Here is a 21251-nt window from a genome sequence, read left to right on the forward strand (position 1 = left end):
GCGTCTGAATGGTTCCCTTCTCGGGGCTCCTCGTGGTTCCTTAAATGGCGCCCCAAACTTCAAAGATTCCCCAAGGAGTAGCCCAGCCGGTCTAAGGGACGATTATTGCCCCCCAATAACTCCTCAGTGTTTAAGTTCACGTGCCCCGCGCAGCCCCTTAAGTGGGATGGGAGAGGGGTATGTACGCTCGAAGGCCAGGCGCTGGAAGGAGGCTCCGAGTCTGCCGCGACGGCAGTGACCGTTCCGGGCAGGCGCTGTCCAGAATCCTGGAGTGTGGCGCCCGCGGGCCGTCATGCTCGAGGGCAGGAGCCTGTTCTGGCCTTTGAGTCCCCTCGATGTATGAATCACTGAGTGTGTGTGCTTGGCTCGGAGCCCGCTCCTCGACTGGCTTAGGGGGTGAACGCAGGGGATGATGGTGGGCGACGGGGTGACCTCCCCAAAGGCTCGGGGCCCCGGGGGCGGGGCAGATGGGGTGGACATGGTAGAGAGACGGGCAGTCCAGGTACGCAGGTCTCGGCCTCGCGCCCTCATCGCTCGTCGTGGGGCTTACGCCCACCTGCGCAAGCATAATTCTTGCTCGAGAGTGGCCAGGCACGGGGGGCCAGCACCTCGGGTACGGCTAAGGGAACCGCCCGGGGCGAGCTCGGCCCAGCACCCGGCCTTCCCCTCCCCCTCGTTGGCAGCCGCCGAGCGCCGGCCGCCACCTCCTTTTCCCTCCCCCTCCTTCCGAGGAGCCACGGGGAGGGGAGGACGGGGGGCTGGGCGGGCAGCTTTGCCGCGCTTTGGCTTTTTGCGTCAGCAGCCCCAGCAAAACAGCAGCGGGAGCGCGCGCCCCGAGCGCTCCCGCGCGCCCTTCCCCCGCGGCGTAGGTGCAGCGGGGACCAGGCAAACTCAGGCCCTGAATGACAGTGCGATCGGCGACTGCGCAGCGCGGGACGCACCAAGGCACTGCCGCTTTAAGCACGCTTGCCCATTGTTCGGAATGGAGCCAATGAGCGAGCGCCCGCTCCCTGCGCTCAGCCAATAGTATTCGGGCAAGGGAGGCCTAGTGCCGCCCATAATCTATATTAAAGGTTCTGGCGCCGCGTGAGTTCCCCACTGGCTGCTCTGAAAAGCCATCTTTGCATTGTTCCCGTGTCTGGCTCCCCACTCGCCGCAACCACCTCCGCCGCGCGCCTCTTCCGCCGCCGCGGACTCCGGCAGCTTTTTCGCTAGAGTCCTCGAACTCTCGCTTTCTTTCTAATCCGCTGCTTCGGATCACCGGCGTGCCCCACCATGTCAGACGCGGCCGTGGACACCAGCTCCGAGATCACCACCAAGGTGAGGGTAGACGCCGCCCGCCCCTTCGGGCTCCGCGCGTTGTCGCCGGAGCGCTGTTTGGCGCGCCGCGGCTGGGTGACCGCGAGCCCACTGGGGTTCCCTCTTGCGGGGAGCCCGGCCTAGGCCCCCGGGCCGTCCACTCTTTGTGTGTGCGGGGGAGGGGGCGGGAAGCGCCGCGGGCAGACCTGCCGCCGGTGGTGGAGTGGGCCGGGCGCCCGCGGGGCCGGGCGGGCGGGGAGCGCGGAGGCCGAGGGGCGCTGCGGGAAGGTGGCTCCACGGCTCCGAAAACTTGTTTGTGGTTCGTCTGAGTGGCGGCAGGAGGAGAGGCTGGGCTGGGGGGTCGTCGGCCCGCGGGGCGCACGGAAATAACTTTGAAACTCGAGCGCGTTGGGATCGGAAGTGCTGGGGGGGGCGCGCGTGCGGGCCGGCTGCGGGAAGTGGCGGCGACTGCCCGCCGGCGGCGCTGCTCTTTGTTCCGCGCCGGCCGCCCCTTTTCGCGCCTTGTGGGTCAGAGGAGGTTTATCTGCCCCGAGGTCCGATTAGGCGGAGTGGGCGGCGGGCCGGCGGCGGGGCCGGCCGTGTCTGCGGAGGCGCGGAGGCCTCCCCAGGCCTGGGTGCTGGGGGCGGCGGGGGTGGGCGTCTTCCGGGAGCGTGTTCGGGGGCAGCCGCCTAGTTTCAGTAATTCACCGGCGGTGCCGGGTTGGGCTGAGGAGCCCACGCGCCGGAGGGGAGGAAACGGAAAGTGAAGGAGCGGCGCGCCCGGACGGCGATGGGCGCCCCCGCGGCTGCCCGCAGCTCCGCGTACGCGGTCCCTCCAGGGGCGACGCGGGCGAACAAAAGGCGTCCCGGGGTCGTGCTGGGCGCCGGGGTTGCCGCGTCCGGAGCTGCGGGCCCGTTGCCGCCCTCGGCTTTGAGGTCCTGTGCGCTTGGCGCAGCTCCGCTTCTGCGCGCCGCGTCCGCCCGCCGCCCGCCCCGGGGAGTCTCCGCCCTCGGCGGGAGCGCGACACTTGGAGGCGAACCGACTTTTTAACCTTTCGGCTCTTCTCGACGCCCCTCGTGCCCGTGGTGACAGGCGCGAGTCACCTTGGCGTCTCCTCAAGCCCTGGGCCCCTGGCGTCACCGGGCTCTCCCCGGGGCGATCCCCCGGCGGAGCGGAGCTGCGACCCGCGCTCCACGGGCTCGCTCGCGCCGGGCCCCGCTGAGCCCGGCCGGGGACCCGTTCGCGTTGGAGGATCGGCCTTCCCCAGCGCGGACGTTCGCGTGTGTTTCTCCGAGGTGATCTCCCGCTGGTGGCACTAAATAACCGTGTGGGACGCGTCCTCGACGACTTGGGTTGTGGGGCTGAAAACGCCCGGCGGGTGTAGGGGCGTCCTCCCGCGGGACTTTGCCCGCCAAATGCGGAGACGCCAGCCCGCGTATCTAGGCCGGGGGTGGGGGCCTGCGTGGGCGTCGGGAGCCAAGGAAAGACTCGCGCGTACGTCGCGCGGTCACCGGGGCCGCGGCGGCCCCGCGGGCTCTGGGTCTCTAGGGTCAGGGACACACTCGGCGGCCCCGGGGCCACGTGCTCCGCGCGCGCGGTGCGTGCTGAAGCCCGCGCGCAAAGCCCGCCGGGCGGGGACTGCGCGCCTGCGCGCTGCGACCTCCCCGCCCCCACCCCCTCCCTGGGGCTTTGGCCGCCAGGGGGCGGGAGCGGGCGGCCCCGGTGTCCACGGTGGTCCGGCCGGGGCCAACCCGGCAGACAGGTGCCCGGGGCGGCCCTCTGGACGGCGCCCCGGGCCGCTCGACGCCTGTGTTGGCGGCCGGCCCAGCCATACCGGGTGGAAAAAGTTACGGGGCACCAGGACGACGACCGCCATGGCGCTGCCCGCTGGCCGTGTCATTCCTGCTAGGTGCGCGTGGACGGGAGGGCTAGAGGCCGCGGGAGGGAGATGGGGCGCTCCAGGCCGCGCTATTCTGAGCGCGCGAGAGAGGCCTCAGGCTTAGGCACGCGTCAGCCGAGTCCATTTTAAGGCAACGGTTTGCGACACCGCCCCCTCCCCACCCCTGGACAGCTGTCCATGATGGGGGGGGTTGGGGCTTGGGGGTTTTTGCAAAGGCCTGAGGTGGCCATGCCCTGGACCGCCGTGGTTTTGGCCCTTGAGCTCTGGCCTCGAGCGCTCTGGTGAGGCAGCCTCCCCAGTTCTGCCTGTTGGCGCTCTCGCTTTCCCTTCCCCGGCCAGTCCACCCACGGGAATTCTCCCGCAGTGTCAGGGCCCTCCCTCCTTCGCCTTATTTATGGCACATACCTGCTGCCTTCCCAGAAGGGTTTGTGAGAGGCGGTGCTCCCTGTGGGTGGAAACGAGTCTGATGGGTGTGTGAGAGTGAAGTGTTTCTGGGCTTGTCTGCCCGGCCAGACGAGTTCGGGGCTGTGGTGCCACATGGCCTTTTTAGTGCGTTTCTCTAAAGGCTGCGAAGTCAGACTGACATCCTGACCACAGACACACTCCGTGTTCTGTGCCCTTTCTTTCCAGGGGTTCCATGTGTAATATGCGGTCCTTTTAACTTTGGACATCAATCAGCACCACATACATACCTGTAGCCCCTGGGGGCCGTTCTAGCCTTAGGTTTCTTAAAAGGCTTACTAGTTCCTTCTTCCCTTTTTGAAGGACTTAAAGGAGAAGAAGGAAGTTGTGGAGGAGGCAGAAAATGGAAGAGACGCACCTGCTAACGGGAACGCTGTGAGTGTCCACATTGCTCATGACCCCCTAGCAGCTTCTGGCCAAGAAGTTCTCCGATGATTTTGGACATAGTCCAGGGTGGGGGGTGAGGCTGAGCCCTTGGGCCGCTCTTGTGTCAGGGTCTCCTGGTGTGGAGCTTCCGGGGCTGAGGCTGTAGAAGCACTGGGCAGGGTTTGGAGGAAGGGATGGGGACTGCGGTGATGCTGTGTGTTCATTAACCTGGTGTGTTTTCTGTTGAGAATGAGGAAAATGGGGAGCAGGAGGCTGACAATGAGGTAGATGAAGAAGAGGAAGAAGGAGGAGAGGAAGAGGAGGAGGAGGAGGAAGGTGATGGTGAGTAGCCTTGTCTGTCTCCCCTTTTGGGGGGATACCTGTCCCTGGCCTCTGGCACAGGGGGAGGAATTGGACTCCCAGGGTGGGGGCCAGTGGACCACCTGCAGCTCGGTCCTGTTCCTGTGGGATAGGACCGTCCTTGTTTTAGGCTAGCGGTGTGAAGCTGTACCCCACACTTACTCCCGCTGGAGAGCTCCTCCTCACTGAGCTGTGGGTGTAGCCTTGGTACAGTTGCTTGGGTCACTGGACCCTCTTCTCCCTCCTGAAGAAAAGTGCCTGCATGGGCAGTGTGGGTACCCTGACTGCCTGGTTTGTCAGGCAGCAGACAGATGAGGGACATTCTACCCTGGCATATCTGTTACTGAGAGATGCCCCGAGGAACTGCAGTCCAGCTCCCCACTGTGTGCGTGCCCCCCCAATCTAGCTGCCACTGGGTGGGGCGACCAAGGCCCTCCCTGATTGGCTGGGAAGGCAGTGTGGTTTACCTGGGTAATTCTCCAGGTGAGGAAGAGGATGAAGATGAGGAGGCTGAGGCAACTACGGGCAAGCGGGCAGCTGAAGATGATGAGGTGGGTCTGGCCTGAGGGAGAGTTGGGGTCTGAGGCACTGTAGCTGAAGGGCTGATGGGACTCAGCTGTGTTTGAGGTGCTGCGTGTTCCTGAGTGGCTCCAAGTCAATGTTGAGCAGGAACAGGAGGGAACATAGGCCCGGCTTCCCAGAGCTCTAGAGGCTTCTGGAGCTGCCAGTGCCTGGTCCTTCACTGCCTGCAGGAGCTGAGACAGTTGGTAGGTGGGCCCAGTGCATTGGAAGGGGCCTTGACTTGACAGTCTTTCCCTGCCCAGGATGACGATGTTGACACCAAGAAGCAGAAGACCGATGAAGATGACTAGACAGCAAAAAAGGAAAAGTTAAACTTAAAAAATAAAAAAGGCCGCCGTGACCTATTCACCTTCCACTTCCCGTCTCAGAATCTAAACGTGGTCACCTTCGAGTAGAGAGTCCCGCCCACCTGCCCGCCCACCATGGGCAGTGCCACCCGCAGATGATGACACACGCTCTCCACCACCCAACCAAAACCACAACGTGAATTTGCAACAGGGGAGGAAAAAAGAACCAAAACTTCCAAGGCCCTGCTTTTTTTCTTAAAAGTACTTTAAAAAGGAAAATTTGTTTGTATTTTTTATTTACATTTTATATTTTTGTACATATTGTTAGGGGTCAGCCATTTTTAATGATCTCGTGATGACCAAACCAGCCTTTGGAGCGTTCTCTGTCCTACTTCTGACTTTACTTGTGGTGTGACCATGTTCATTATAATCTCAAAGGAGAAAAAAAACCTTGTAAAAAAAGCAAAAACAACAACAAAAAAACAATCTTATTCCGAGCATTCCAGTAACTTTTTTTGTGTATGTACTTAGCTGTACTATAAGTAGTTGGTTTGTATGAGATGGTTAAAAAGGCCAAAGATAAAAGGTTTCTTTTTTTCCTTTTTTTGTCTATGAAGTTGCTGTTTATTTTTTTTGGCCTGTTTGATGTATGTGTGAAACAATGTTGTCCAACAATAAACCGGAATTTTATTTTGCTGAGTTGTTCTAACAAAGCTGTCTCGAAGCCTGTTCTTTCTGTTTTGGTTTCTTGAAACCTGGGGACGCGGCAAAGGGGTAGGGGATGATTTTGAACTCAAGCCATCTGTTTTTCCTGGGGTAGGAACAATGGTTGAAGACACCTGTTTGGGAGGGGATGGGTATGCCCTATGAGCCACAGCCTCTGGAGTTGCAGGCTGAAGGGAGCTGCTTCCCAGGTTGGCCTCCTGATTGTACCAAGAACCTTTCTGGGACCACATCATTGGATGCCACGTGCACCTCGGTGCCCTGGAAGGTGTCCACAGATAGCCCCAGTCACTAGAACAGGCTGCATGTGTGGCTGCCCATGTGCGGACGCAGCCTCCCTGTGGGACAACTTGGTACCTTAGCTGCATGGGCCCTACTGCGTTAGCCTGGCCATGGAGTGGCTCCCCCTGGTGGAGGTATGTGGCACCTTGTCCCTTAAGACTCGCTTTCCAGGGCACTGATGCAGCCGCAGTGCCCTCATTATCCAAGCTCTCGTCTCCTGGAGAAACACCTTGGTCAGCCTGGCAGGCCACCCTTGAGCACAGTGGGCAGCCTGGCAGGCCACCCTTGAGCACAGTGGGAGGTGATCTGTGGGCCATCTTGACTTTCAGACAGGTGAAGAGTGTTGGGAAGGCTAACTAGAGGAAGTGTGACCTCAAGCTGGAACCCTCAGGGAGGTGACAGCCGCTAAGAGCCTTGTTTCCTGGCCTGGGGTCCACAGATGAGCTTCATGCGCAGAAGCTGCTTGTAAGCACTCATAGTATGTCCTTGAGTAGAGGTGGTTGTGCCCATTCTCCATGGGGTCGGGGAGGGTTTACACCCAGCTGGAGGTTCCAGCACTGGGCATATTTCAAGCTGGAGGCTGCAGCACCCGCTGGAAGAGATCAGCCACTGAGGACAAAGTTGTGAGTCCTGTGCCCAACTCTGCCACCAGCTGGGTGGCTCTGGGCCTCTTCTGTCTCCTTAGTACTTCTCTGGTGTCATGGTGTCCAAGTGAGATACTGATGGGTGTGAGGAAAGTGGTTCTGAAGGGGTGGGCCACAGACCTTCCCTCCGCCTGGAGTTCTGAGTTTGTGCTGCATGCAGGGGTGGCTGTGGGCAAAGGAGGGTGAGGGGACTGAAAAGCCATGCACCTTGCCACCCCAACACTGGTCATATGGGGGTTACTTGCTTTGGAGCTGATGGGGTGGGCAGCACACTGCTTATCACAAGAAAGAGCCCAGGTACCCCAGCACCTCCTGATAGAGGGAGACATTTAATCCATACCCCATCCCTCTCCCTGACTTCCTCCTCCTTCCCTCTCTGACCCTCACCATTTGCCTTGAGTTACTTGTTTTAGAGACACCTCCGGTGGGGGTGGGCGAATGTTAACAGGCATTCAGGCCTCCATCTACAGCTAGTGCTGTACCAGCCACAGACCAGGGAATGGGACGCAGGGAGGGCTTCCCTGGGGAGGCAGTGTTGAGGCTGAGACTGGAATGGCCAGGAGGATGAAAAAGGAGGTGGGGGTGGAGAGGGTGAGGGTGCATGGGCAAAGGGGGTGGAAAGGGACAGGCAGTCTGTGGGCCAGTTACCGAAGCCCTGGAGGAGTTTTAAGCAGGAAAACTGCTGGGAAAGCACTGAAGTGACAGCTGCAGAGGTGGGGGGGTCGGGGGTTACGGGGGAGGGGGGAGATGCTGGGAGGGAGGGAAGTGTGCATGTAAGAGACCACATAGGGTAAAACATCAGGACTCAGGGATGGATTGGGTGTTGGAGGTGGTTCCCAAGGAGGATCTCCCAGGCTCTGGCCTGAGCCCCTGAGCACAGGAAGGAGCCATTTACCACAGGGAAGGGGCTGGAGATGAAGGCAAGCCCAGAGGTGCACAGGTGTGGAGGGCAGGAGACAGGCCTGGGCTGGGCCAGAGTAACCACGGCCAAGGTGTGGAAAAGGCGAGCCAGAGCGAGGGTGTAGCAAGAAGAGACAAGGCTCAAGTGACACTGGGGAGCATACCCAGCTGGCACTGTCCCACCCAGTGAGAACTCGGGGAGACCAGAGTCACCTCTTCCTCTGCCTGCCCTGTGCCTCGCCCCCCTCGCTTACCAGCCACGCAGCTTCCTGTGTCCACGACAAGCTTGGTCCTTAGGGCCTTTGCACTTGCTGTTCTTGCCACAGGAATGTCTGACTCCCAGACTTCTCATGACTGGCTCGGTGCCAGCATTGGTCTTCCCTGGTCCCCAATCTAAAGAAGGCCCTCTTCAGTTCTCCCTTGGTGGCATAGTCATTCTCACAGTGTGAGCTTATACATTTACCTGCTTGTGTTTTTGGCTGTCCCCACTGAGGTCAGGGGCCACTTACCACGCTTCCCTGCATGTGGTAGTATTCTGTTCACTCATTCATTCGTTCATTTCTTCATTCATTCACACATGTACCGAATGCTCTTACTGTGTCAGGTGCCTTTATAGGCTCTAGAGATTCAGAAAAGACCAAGAGAGACCAGGCTCCTCATCCTGACACAGCAGGACACCTTCTGGTGGCAGGACACCATACGCACCGTCTCCACCACACTTGTGGTTTCTGTCGGGCATCGTATGCTAGGGAAGCCCCTGCCCTTCCCAGGGGCTAGAACTTAGCTGTCCTCAGTGGGCCGCTCATGCCCCAGGACACCCGTCTTCCAATGAGCTGCCCCCAAACTTGCCAGGGTCAGGGTCAGACCACGACTTTGGTAGCAGGGACCCTCTGACCATGTGCGCCCACCCCGCACCCCTGCACAGGCCGGGCCACGAGCCAGATGCTCTGCCCTGCTGCCAGGGCAGCAGTCTTGAGGATATTCCCAAGCCTGGAGTCCAGGGGATTCTCTAAGGCAGCAGAAGGGGCTCCATATAGCAGACAGCACGTGGAGCTGGGTCAGGTCTAACGCAGCTCCCTCAGGCTGCGGTTCTGCTCAGAACTACTCGCAAAACCACACAGGAGAGAAGCAGCACCATCCAGACAGACATGGCAGTTAATATGGGCAAGTAACTGAAGCTTGCTGGGCCTCAGTCTTCTCTGCCCAATGAAAACAATAGCAGGAAGCATGAGCCTGGGCCCAGGCCTGCGTCTCTTGGGGTCCCACATCTGCACTGAGCTCTTGTACCCTCTGTCCCAGCCACATCCCCATCACCCCACTAAAAGTTTGGCCTGGGACAGCCCTTGCTGGATTTTGCAAGGGATTGGCGCCCTCTGGTGGCCACAGAGGAACTGCAGCGGGCTCCCCTGGGTTCTGCTCCGTCTAGGAAAGAGCCCCTTCAGTGGGCCCTCGTCCCAGGGGCAGCCTTAGCCACCCCACCCCCAAAACAAGACCTTCGATCTCTGTTGCTGGAACCTCAGTCAGACATGACAGTCATTTCCCAAGTGTGCCCTCTGGACAGCTGATGGCCCATCCCGGGAACTCAAGACCTCCCCAGAACTGAGGCCAGGCTTGGCTCCTCTGAGGTCACTGGCCCCCCAGACTCTCTCTGTCTGAACCCCATTCAAATGCTCAGTGTGCACAGCGCCCTCCTAGGGAGGCCCCCCTCTCTGAGCCCTGGACTCCTTACAGTGGCTGCTGCCCTGAGTACAGTCCTAGGCCCTTAGGCTGCTTGGAACTGGAGACCGGGCTGGGGCCACCCAGCTGTACTCCCTGGCACTGTCTGAGCTGCCTGCCAGGCTACTCCAGGCCGGAGAGCCAGGATCTGGTGTCACTTCTGCTCCACTGTTAGTGCCGGCACAGGGATCCAAAGGCCTCCTAAATCCCTGATGCCCAGACTACTTCTGCCAGGCCTCCTGTGACCTCCTGTGTCCTATATGCAGGCCAGCCCTACCTGCCTCGGGCCCCTGGCTCCCCATGGTCCCCTCCTGGTGGAAGCTACTTCCTGGGGATAGAAACCCTGGTCCCAGCTTTACTTGGGATAGTCCAATTTTGCAGTGTGGTTGCTTGTCCTCCCCCAACCCTAAGCTCAGGTCGTACAGGGAAGGGGGCAGGGCTGTCCCCAGGCCCTCCCCTCCAGAGACCTCAGCCTGTGCTCACAGGGTCTGATCTGAGCTCTGACGTGATGGACATTCAAATTAGGAAACACGGGCTGAAACATTCTAAGGCCAGCTGGGACATTGACCTAATATACTGGGTGAATGACTGTGGGGACAGAGCCAGGAGTGCAGTTTCCAGGCTCTTGGTCTCACGTGGAAAGGTGCTGCCTCAGGTAGTAAACGGCCATCAACTGTGATTAGATGGCCATCAGCTGTGGCTAGTTGGCCAGCAGCTGTAACCAGTGAGCCATTGGCAACTGATATATCTGCCTTGGCTACACTAGCAGCAAGAATGGGGGGCTAGCAAGAAGATGGCTGAGTTAGCAAGAGTGGATTGCAGTTAGGACGGTGGGTTGTGGACAGTGTGGCTCCTGCTTCCTGTGTCTCCAACCCAGCCGTCAGCGAGACTGTAGTGATATGACTCCCCTACTTATGGCTCCGTGGGTGTTCCTTTTTGGCCTCACCATGTCCTGTGTTCTTATGTGGGGAGCGGGAGCAGAGACCCCGCAGGCCGCCCTGCATGACACATGGTGCAGTGAGCAGGGTCTCCCGCATGACACCCCACACGACAATGACACACATTATTTCTGGAGAAGGCCTAGCAGTCGGTGTGGGGTGAATTCTGCCAAGTCCTGAGCACAGTCAAGGGAACCAGCTTGGAATGTACGTGCCTGCATGGGCTGTCTGTCACGTCTGCTGCCCATAGCAACAAGTACCAGGTGGTCACTTGAGACAACCTCATTTCACTTGCACCCATGCCAGGGCGGGGGTGGGGGTGGGGGGTGGATCAGCTGTGAGGCTCTCTGCAGGGAGCAGATAGATCCCTTGCAGCAAGGAGCTGCTGGTGAAGATTCCGGAAGATACCAGGGGACAGCTGTTGTTTCTGACACCAGCCACCATCTCTTCACCCTGCTCTTGGCAATAATCCCCTGAAACAATGTCCAGTTTTCTTCCTGGAGAACTTCCCCTCCCCCACTCTCAATCAGGTAAAACATGTGACTTGCTTCTGGCCTGTCAGTGCTCTGAGTCCCTCCACCCCCACAATATTGATTAGCTTGGAGTTGACACATGATCCAAGCTGATCCAATCATAGTGAGTCCTGGGATTTTTGACTGAGTTTCTGGCAAGGAAGGAAACATTTGTTTTTGTCCTTTTGGGGACTTGAATTTAGGCAGCTGAGAGGGTAAGGCTGCAGTCCACACAGATAGGAGCAGAACTGAGTTACAAGGGAGAGGAACCACAAATTCTGATAACATGGCTTTCAGCCCCTGGCTCCAACTGTGCCTGACACCTGACTAGTCTCAGACTTTTCAGTTATACCAGTATTTCCTCCCAACTTAGGCTCGTTCAACTAGGTTTTCTGTCATCCGTAACTGAGTCCTATTAGTAAACACGAGAATAAAGGGCTCCAGGCTCCAAGGCCAACCAGGCCTCCATGAACAAAGACAGCTTGAAAAGAGAGGAGTGCAAAGATGTGGGAAATCCCTTCTCCGGTGTGGATTCCAGGTTGAGGGCACAGAGAGGTGACGTGACTTCAGAAGAGGTTGTGATGCTCAGTCCCTCTCGCGATAGGATCCCAGTACTGCTTGAATCCTTCCCAGCCGGGTTGTGGGGGTTGGCCCAGGGTGATCTGAGCTGCCCACCTTGTATCCCCGGCCTACAGCCCCGTCCCTCTTCTCCAGCACTCGGTGATCACTGGTGCTCTGACCTCTCAGGAACACACTGAATTTCCAGTGTTCCCACCCGTGCCTCACAGTCAAACAGTCTCACTGAACTAACTTGATTGACCCCCAACAGCATGTAGCCTGGCGCTTCCTAAGTCTCTGTCCAAAGCTGTGCCTAAGAGATGAGATCCATCCTGTTTGGTGACCTGCTGGGGTAAGCAATGTTACAAGGGCTTTCTTTCTATAGAACTCACTGGGTCTTTAATATATCAAGGATCTCCAAGAGGAAGGTTTAACATGCAGCTTGCACCAAATTTAGTTGACCTTGATTTTTTTCTCAGAAAGCCTTATAACATATTGAAGGACATTAGTGCCCAGAAAAAGCTGAACTTGCACAACAAAGACCCTCACCAGGGCTCAGGAAATATTTGCTGAACTAAACAGATGATGGGAAAAGATTCTTTTGGGAACCAGTTCTACAATCTGGCTCTTAGAACCAACCCTGCACGGGCCTCCTTCTGGCTCCCCCGGCTGCAGCTGGCCCCATGCTCAGCTGGTGCTCATTGTCAACCCAGCCCAGGAGGTGACTGGTATCAGTAGGAGGGGGGACAGCAAAGAGTGGAAACTGGTACAAATCTTTCTGGAAAGACCCCATATTTCAAGATCCAAAAAATGTGCACATACTTTTTGGACCTAGAAATTCACCTGCAACTCTATTCTGCATGCTAGGAAAACTTGTACTCCTTTCCACATAGATATTCTCTGGGTCCTTCTCTCCAGTCCCCCAAAATGTCCCACGTCAGACTCCTGTGGTTTCTACTGGAGCCCAGGGCCATGGCCTGCTGGGAAGTCACCTAGTCTTGAAAATGCGGGGAAGGATGGGTTCCAGTCCCTTGGGGGAGGTGACAGTAGAGTCTAGAATTCTGATCCCTTTGGCAACACTGTCCCTGAGAGCTTCGAGGCTCCTCCACCAGTCAACCTCTCAGTAAGCATCTCTACCCGGGAGCTGCTCATTCCTTTCCTTGGGGACAATGTGGTCTCAATCCATTCTGAAGAGAGAACATTTCCTGACCTTGGTATCAAATTGGTCCTATTATTAGGTGGGTGGGCATTTTATGAATTTCCTGCTCTGCCTAGGGGATCTGCCAAAATCACAAACAAGGACTACACTTGAAATGGTTAGCCTCTTGTTAGGCAGTGACATTGTTTTAGGTGTGGCCTCTCAGTGGCCACTTGCCTCCCCAGGGAGGCCAAGGAAGTGCCTGTGGGCAGAGGCAAGGTTTCCCTCAGCAAATGCTAGTGTGTCTCCTCCCAAGCCCACACCTGACGTCCCAGAATTCTGTGCCATAATGATATCATTTGGGCCTGGAAAGGTTTCAGGCTCACTATGATCATAAAACCATTTCCGTGTCATAAAATGTCTACCTTTATGTGAATGTAAACCCTCCAAGAAAAACTGATTGTAACCTTAGCCTAATTATAGCAATGAATTGTAGACTGTTGCTGAAGGTAAGCCAATTCAAAGTTGGCAGATATCTGCTGGAAGAGATGATTTGGATTCCAATCCTGACCGTGGGCTGGGCCCCGAGTAAACGATCTCTATAGCCAACAAGGTAGCATGGAAGAAATGACCATCATCAACCGCTGTAATAACATAAAACAGCAAAATAAAATCCCAAGTTCTCAAACTAGTTAGACTGATCATATGCAGCGCCATTATATGGGCACCCTGTGCACCATAAAATACTGAGAGCAAATTGTGTAGCTCAAATGCACATACGTTAGCCCAAAATGAAAGTGATAATTAGAATATCAATTAAAAATTCAAGTGACAATAATTTTGCTTATCCTCTTATAATTGAGAAGAGCTATTTGGGGGATGATTTCAATAAATCAAATCACTTAAAAAGCCATTCTAAGAAATCTAAGTAAATGCCTTCTTTTTCTTTGAGTATATTTTCTTTAATAAGTACAATTCAAAAGCACTCCATGGGACCAGGAGCTGCCTCGAGTTCAGAAGTAGTTGTTCAGCACCCACTTATTGCTGCCGGAGATGGAGATGTGTATTTCCAACCCTCTGAAAGGCATATTTTAAAACCCCGGGCTTACCAGAGGTCAGCAGACTTTCTCTATTCACTGCTTCCTTAGTGTCTATTTTTCATGGCGCAACTAGACCAAAGTAAGTAACTAATTATGCCCTTTATTAAGTAGTTAGGTCCGAATAACTTATTAAGTATTCATGTCCTAACTTAGTGGCTATTGTATTATTTTGAGCAAAAAAAGCCACATAAATTGAGAGGAAATGTTTTTCTTTCACTTATAATCACAATGACTTACTAATGGGGGGTGTGCCTGTTGGGCACTGCACAGCTTCTCAAACCTTGGAATCAGATTAGACACCACCACCCTCATTTCCTGTTCACACTGATTTGTGAGGGGTACTTGCTTTTTACAACCCAAACCTCCAAAAACCCGGTCTCCCAAAGATACCTCATCAAAAGCATGTAGTGTGTTCTAATGTTCAAACTGAACTATCTTGAGCTAACAGTTTGAGCAGTACTCGACAGATGTCCTTCCGTGTCACTGTACTTCCTTTGAAAATTAAAAGGTCCTGCCGCGTTCCTGTGAGTTTGCTGCAGGCCCCTGGGGCACCTTGGTGTACAGTTTGGGAACCGAATGTCTTCACCAGAGCTCTATTCTCACGACTCCACTCCATTCTACCCCTCAGCCTATTCAAAGTTATAGTCAAAGCTGCTCAGTTTCAGACCAAATAAAATCACCAAAAAAACTCTAAGCCAGATGACGTCTTCACTTTGAGGACCATTTTAACAGGATGTTTCGAAAGCTCTACAGTAATCACTAGGTCAATAACAAGGCGTTCTAAAAATAAACTTGGCAATACAGAGGGATTGGTGGTCAGACCCACATCCTGGGGCTCTCTCTGGTTGTGATGTGAAGGACAATTGAGAAGGGGAGCCAGTGCCATGGGCTGGACACGCCCCAGATGCTTAAAGGACATGAGGTGCGGCAGTGGGCATGAAGGACAATGAGGGAGAGGTTTCCGAAGCCAAGGCAACAGGCCTCGACCTCCTGGATTGTGGGGCAGCCCATCCCTCCCCTCTAACCTCCAGAAGTTCTCATCTTTCCCCCACACCTGGGCAGATGTTTCTCCCTGCCCCTCCCACCGAAGCCTGGAGGGTGAAGGAGAGCAAGGACCTCTTTTTCCTGCTCCCTCCTCCTTTCTCCTGTCCATACTACACCAGGCTGGAAGGGGCAGGCTTTCCTTCCTCCCACAGGTAGGGCCTTTCCTATCAGATCCCCAGTTCGTTGTAGGAAACTAGACAATCAAATGCGCACACCTGGTTCTTGTTCTGTTGATGCCAGTCTAAGGGATTTAAAAAAATCTCTTCTTTTGAGTAGAACCTGGCTTTCTAGGCTGTTGGCCTGCTGGGGACTTGTCAATCCTGTTTTGGTGATTTGGAACTGTTCGCTGCTGCTGACTTCTTTCTGTTTCTTCACCTGCTCACTCCAGAATGCTGCTGCCGTTGCCCTGTCCCGTTTTTTTCAGAGCACTGGTTACATACTACCTGAAATTATCTGCTTTCTGTCTCCTCTCATTGGAATCTAATGGCAGGGACTTCACTCATCTTGTCCAACAAGTATCTCCACCATTTCGAATGGTGTCTGGTGCATAAAAAGTGCTCAGTAACTATGCATGTGGTGAATGTATAATGCTTAAAGAATTTAAGAGATGGCATTTTTAGAAAGCAAAAGGAAACTTTGACTCATTTTTACCTTGTTTTTTTGTTTTTTTAATCCAATCTTTGGTAATTAAAAATGAGCTTTTCAAGACAACAGATCTAATGTGAGGAACAGAACTGTCACTGAAATATGGCGACAGTATACTAAAAATGTCCACAGAAGCAAACAGTCCTTTCAGTAAGTGACAGGGGAGCAGGAAGCGGGAGCAGGGGCTACACCAGGGACGGCCTATCTCTTGGTGTATTCTCCTCTCCTCTAGCCTCAGACCATACTATTTTGGGAACTGAAAAACTTTTAATTGTTGGTATTTTATAAAGGACAGTGAAGGCTACTGGAAGCTCAGAGGTAAGTTCCTAAAAGAGAACTTTCTTAAATTTTCTCTCTTATGTCAGACTTGAAAGCACTGCAGATACAATAATCACTTCTCTCCCACACTGGCGTCCTCTGGTCCTCTGATGGCAGTTTTCAAAGCCTCCTAGCATCCCACCCCATCCCGGATGCTTACCCAGGGATCTGCAGTTAACTTCAGGGAGATCTTTTCTTCATTTTCTAACTTCTGTTCTCTCCCTTAGGAATATGAGTCCCTACTCTACCAACTTAAAAAACCTTTCTGGAAACCTCTTGAAGAAATGCGCATTATAAAGGAATGGGAAAAGCTAACAACAAACAAACTAACAAAGGGAGCATGTATGTTGTGGAAGGGAACACTAAATATCAGGTCTAAAAGACAAAGTTAAGGTCATAGGTCCTGTTCAGGTACGTTTTAGGTTCTTGGGAAGCAGGAACTGAAGCACTCAGGCACCGCGAGATCTATCTGTCACTCTGGAGTAAAATACTGTTGTGATTCCACGGTCTGATAAACATCTTTTTTCCCATCACAGAGCCAGGTTCATGTTCCAGAAAAAGGAGAGATGAAAGCAGTGCCATGCTAAAGACTGTAGGAATATTTTAATTCATATGTTTCAATTCATTATGTAATAATAATATCACAGTCTATTTTACAAGTTAAACGTATGAGAATGTATGAAATAGAAACAGTAGGAAAAGACTAAACATGGGTCAAGAACATGAATTTTTCCAAAACCAGGGGCCAAAGGAACAGTGTCCCCTGCAGGAAGAGGCAGGGAGGGTGACAGGAACTGCATCAGCCCGTGGTATATGTTTGTCCCTGTGTTTACCCTGGGAAGGAGTCGAGGCACGCCCTCTGCCCTGGTCTGAGGTGGGGAGTTAAGTCTGGTCAGTGGAAGATGGCAGCTTGAGGGAAAAAAGCCATCTGGTTACCTACACAGAAAGCTGGTCCCCTGGTAGCCTCAGGTGGGTTTTGTCATAGAGGGAATTAGGGGTGGAAGTGTCAAAAATCAAATGTGTGGAGGAAATAAGTAAAGAGTTTCCTCCTCCGCCCCCCCCCAAAAAACCCCCCAAATTCTTGAAATGCACATACATTCTTCTCTCAAACGTAGAAAAGTCTCACTCTGGATGTGCTTACAAGAAGATCGTCGTCAAAAAACTTTGTCTCTATGATAACATTCCCACTATAAGTAAGAAGAGAGGGCAAGAGAGGATGTATTAGGCAACAGACTTCATTTTCACAAAGTAGTTTCAATCTGGGTCTGCTGGACCCATGGACATGCACCCACCTAGAACCTTGGCTTGGGGACATAAAATTTGTGTCCACATGGGGTTAGAAGTCTAACATGACGTTTAACTTATGACTAGGTTTGTCTTCCTCAAGTTCGGAAATCAGGAGAGAGAACATGTCTTAATCCTTGGTACACTTAAGGCCCTTAGTAGAGTGCTCTGCATACAGGGGTGCTTGTAAATATGACTGACTTTCTGATGCACATGAAATCTGCAGGCTGCAGGGGTGGTACTTTTCCTTATGATTCGGCCGTGGGTTGGCCTGTCCTGCATCTATCTTCCTCACTTTGGGTAATAGCACTCTGCTCTTCTTTTGGGGAACCACATATCTCTAGTCCACCAGTCAATCAAATGGCCCTTCCCTCACCTGACAAAGGGGTGGGCACTGGATGTAATTTGGGCCAATCAGACACTCTTTCCTGAGCAGGATACTTCCTATGATTGGTTACTCCTTGAGGAATCCATATACAGATTCCTGCCATCTGCATCTCTGGAGCTGCCCTGTGCTCAGCCCTACCCTTTCAACTCTGTCATGTTGGCCCAGGGTCAATTTCTACCGCTTGAAACCAAAGAACCTCAAATGATACACCTGCATTGGGTAGAATTTCATTTTCCTTGGTGGATATCTCAGTGTTTCCAAACCAAACCACTTTTGAACTGAGCTAAGGACAGCAGAGGTACTGTTTTGGGGTTCTAAAAAATAAGACATGACTTCAATAACCTCAGTATATTAACACAGACTTACTGGTTTTAGCACCTAAAAGAAATCAGGCTGGCCAAGAAGAAATCAAATTAAGGTTAATAAAATCTAAAAAATGCCCTTCTACAGACTACACTGTACTTTCCCAGGATCATTAATAGCCAGCAGATACATTTTTGCTGGCAATTACTTATAAAAAAGGTAAATAAGGAACTCAAGATCTGATTGGTTCATAGAATATAAACATACCTATTATTCTAATTAAAAATCTATTAAAGACAAAGTAAATAATCTCTATTTACAATTTCAATGTGGCTTTCATAAAGGACCTGTTTAATGAGATGATCCAACATGACACAATTATGTATGTGAATAAATTGTTACTAGGCACTATTACTTAAACCTTTTAAAGACTGTCTTTTCCCAAGAGAAAATGGTGGGTGGGCCGTTATTGACAGTGTTTTTGGATAAAAGACAAACGAATTATTCTGTGAGCAGGAAGTACAGCTATTAAAATGGAAAGCTAGTCTCTGAAAAACTGTAACAAAACATTATCCTCTAAAACAGAATTAGGACTTTGCCAGATTCTGTTAAAGGCCATCTAAATAGAGCATCAGAAGTTTGATGGTCAGCAAAGGGAGGAAATTAGCATGGATTTAATATATTTTAATTACGTGCCAGTTTCCTTCCATGTCATCTCACTTGATCTTCACTATACCTCTGTGAGAGAGCATTATTAATTCCATGTTTAGAGAGGAGAGCAAGGCCCAGAGAGGTAAGTACATTGTCCGAGATTAAACAATTTGTCAGGGTTAATCAGGAATTTAGTCTAAGGATCTAATCTAAAGTCTAAGGGTCTAATCTATCACACTGTCTTTTTCATACGACAAAAGTCAGTAACCTGTAACCTTGGATCCCCTGGGGTACTCTTTTACCCTCATTTTCCACCTAGCTTGCCTGCCCGCTGAACGGGACCATGAGTCCCACCTGCCAGGAATGCCTGCTTCTAGACACACTCCACGATCCTGCGGCCTGCTCACTCACGTTAGCACGCTGGCTGGCATCATCTGGGACTCGGGCGCTGCCTCTATCAGGGACTGCCAGGTGTTTGTGGAGTTAGGGATCACAAAGCCAAACTCGAAGAACCATTCTGAAGGGAGAAGGAAAAGCGGGTGAGCGGGCGCCCCAGATATTATATAGTATCAGGGCTCTTTGTTCCCCTCTTTTAGAGTGAGCCTCTTCTAACCCCGAGAACCACCAATGAAGCCATCGGAAACCCCTCAGGCCAGAGGCATAGAAAGGAGGGAGAAGTCCCCTTCGGGCTGCCCTCTGAACCACACCAGAGGCCTGCTCCCTGTGCTCCGGGGTCTAAGGACTAGGGCCAGTGGGCGAGTCCAGTTTAAGCCACGCTTTCTTAGAAGTTGGTTGGATGTAATTATAAACAGACACATGGACTAGGCTGCCCACTTGGCATCTGAGCTCTGGGATACATGTGCACTCTTACGCTTCCTGGTGAAAACTCAGTGCAGAGGAGCCCTGCGTCAAATCTGTGCTGCTGTCTGGAGAGCACTGTACCAAGCCCTCCGGGGCAGCTTCCCTGTGACTGTGTCACAATACCACATCAGTGACAAAGCAGGCACCAATCCTCGGCCCAGTGTCAGAAAGCCTCTGGTTGGGCTCAAAGCCCCTTTTTGTGCCAGCTTTCTTTTTGTTTGCAGGGTGTAGGAATCCTATCACAGACAGACGCAAAATGAATGTTATCAAAGCAGTGTCTTGTGTCCCTGTCACCCTGAGCCTGGATTTCAGGCCTGGAGGCAGCAGAATACCTTCTAGGCATTGCCCTTTGAAGTAAACTTTTTGTTCCAGGCGGAATTTTTCCATTTGCTCTGCTGAAGAGAAGTTCAATTCTCGAGACACTGCCTTGCACTTGAGAATTTTCTTGGGAACACGGGCTGGGAAAGAAAAAGAAATATTGAAGTCATTATAAATGAAAACCGAATGACTATGGTGCTTCAAGTTTCTGGGAGCTGATTTAGAGAACCCATTATCTATGCTAAATTGCAGAGAATGCCTTGGTAACAGAATTATACGTTTTAATTAAAGGCAGAGGTCCCTAACTGGTCAAATGCATTTGACTGAAACAGCGTCAAGGAACACCAGATTTAGTGCACCTAAGGGCCTTACAGAGCTACTCTCATCAGGAAAGGGGCTAAATGGCCACCGTCTTTCTACTCTGTTCTGTTGGTTTAAACCCCTTAGTTTTTCTTTTATTTCAGGGAGATAGAAAAGCAAATATTACTTTGGAAAAAAATAAGTTGAGACCTTAGTTTATATTTTTGGGTATGTTCTAATGCTAAAATTTCCACACAAAGTGGGTTTGGGAAGTGGGAGACAGAGCATAAGAAAGGAAGTAAAAATCTCAACAACACCTGGATTAGCGTGCTGTAACTCTAGGGCCTGCCCTCCTACTGGATCTGCACTGACTGAGCTGCTGGGTGCTTAGCCCTGTCCTCCAGTCTCAGCCCAGGGAAGACAAAGGGTGGGCAAGTACCTTCATGCTCCACGCCGGGTACTGACAGGTCTTCTGTTCCTTGCCAGAGTACCTTCCCTGTCTCAGCATCCCGAAGGTTCATCCAATTTCTGATCAAATACATTAAGGAAAAATAGGCACTGAAAATGACTCCTACTTTGTACTCGGCCTAACAGCTAAGTGCCATGAAAGCAAATAAGAATGTGTAGGAGAGTCCAAAACCCATCTAAAGGAAGAAGCATAAAACTCAGAGGAAATAGATATTTTGCGTATTGTTTTAAATTTTGTGTTGCAGTCTGCTCCTTTTTTTATTATTAGTTTCAGGTGTACAAAACAATGTAATAGTTAGATAGCTACATCCCTCACAAAGTGATAACCTTCCCCCCTCAATCTACTACCCTCAGAGGAGATATTTTATCTACAACATAAGAACCCCCAAACTGTACATAGTTAGAAATTGCAAGAAAGAGGTAGAAAATGAACAATGCAAAATTTCAAATTTTCCAACAGAATCTGAACAGCCAAGATAGGACCTAAAGCAACAGATACGAGTAGTGACCGGGCAGATCACTGTAAGGATCACAGTCCCTACGTTTTACAAGCCCAGAGCTCTCAAGTAACTTTTCAGTGGCCTACTCTGAAATATGACAATATAGCAAAGAATCATCAGAAACTCAAGAAAGCATTTTTATGAAAGACCAAAACAAAGAGGAAAAAAGCACCTTAGAAGAAAAAAGAGACTACAGAAGAAGATACAAAATTTTAAAAAGGAGCATTAAAAACAAAAACAATCAGAGACAACATAAGCCTTACAGTCACTAAAAATGATACACAGTTGAATTTTGCACATTTTAGGTGATTTTCTCTGGCTCAAGATTACAACTTTTGAGGTCAGTCAATTGATAGATAATCTCAGTCAGAAAATATCTTCTAACTTAAGTATAAATATTTTC

General features: G+C 52.2%; 2 protein-coding genes across 3 annotated transcripts in view; one reads left to right on the forward strand and one right to left on the reverse strand.

Moving 5' to 3' along the window:
• The first annotated feature begins 792 nt into the window (after positions 1-792).
• On the forward strand, positions 793-5987 carry PTMA (prothymosin alpha). Its single transcript, XM_081051552.1, has 5 exons — positions 793-1320; positions 3966-4037; positions 4277-4370; positions 4872-4939; positions 5213-5987. The coding sequence occupies exons 1-5, from the start codon at positions 1276-1278 to the stop codon at positions 5258-5260; spliced, it is 327 nt and encodes a 108-aa protein (XP_080907678.1). The 5' UTR covers positions 793-1275; the 3' UTR covers positions 5261-5987.
• A 9495-nt stretch (positions 5988-15482) lies between these two features.
• PDE6D (phosphodiesterase 6D) overlaps positions 15483-21251 on the reverse strand; it is a 17929-nt gene continuing 12160 nt past the window's right edge. Inside the window, exons 2-6 of one of the 2 annotated variants that reach the window (XM_081050565.1) lie at positions 20320-20408; positions 19595-19720; positions 18813-18918; positions 16872-16962; positions 15483-16365 (exon numbers count right to left, since the gene is read on the reverse strand). In XM_081050565.1, coding sequence (XP_080906691.1) covers positions 16881-16962; positions 18813-18918; positions 19595-19720; positions 20320-20408 — 403 coding nt within the window. In that variant the 3' untranslated portion in view covers positions 15483-16365; positions 16872-16880. Of the gene's footprint in view, positions 16963-18812; positions 18919-19594; positions 19721-20319; positions 20409-21251 lie in introns of both variants that reach the window. The other variant, XM_081050564.1, reaches the window with a different exon arrangement.

The sequence above is a fragment of the Rhinolophus hipposideros genome (genome assembly GCF_964194185.1).
Source record: "Rhinolophus hipposideros genome assembly, chromosome: 6".
NCBI classification, from domain to species: Eukaryota; Metazoa; Chordata; class Mammalia; order Chiroptera; family Rhinolophidae; genus Rhinolophus; species Rhinolophus hipposideros.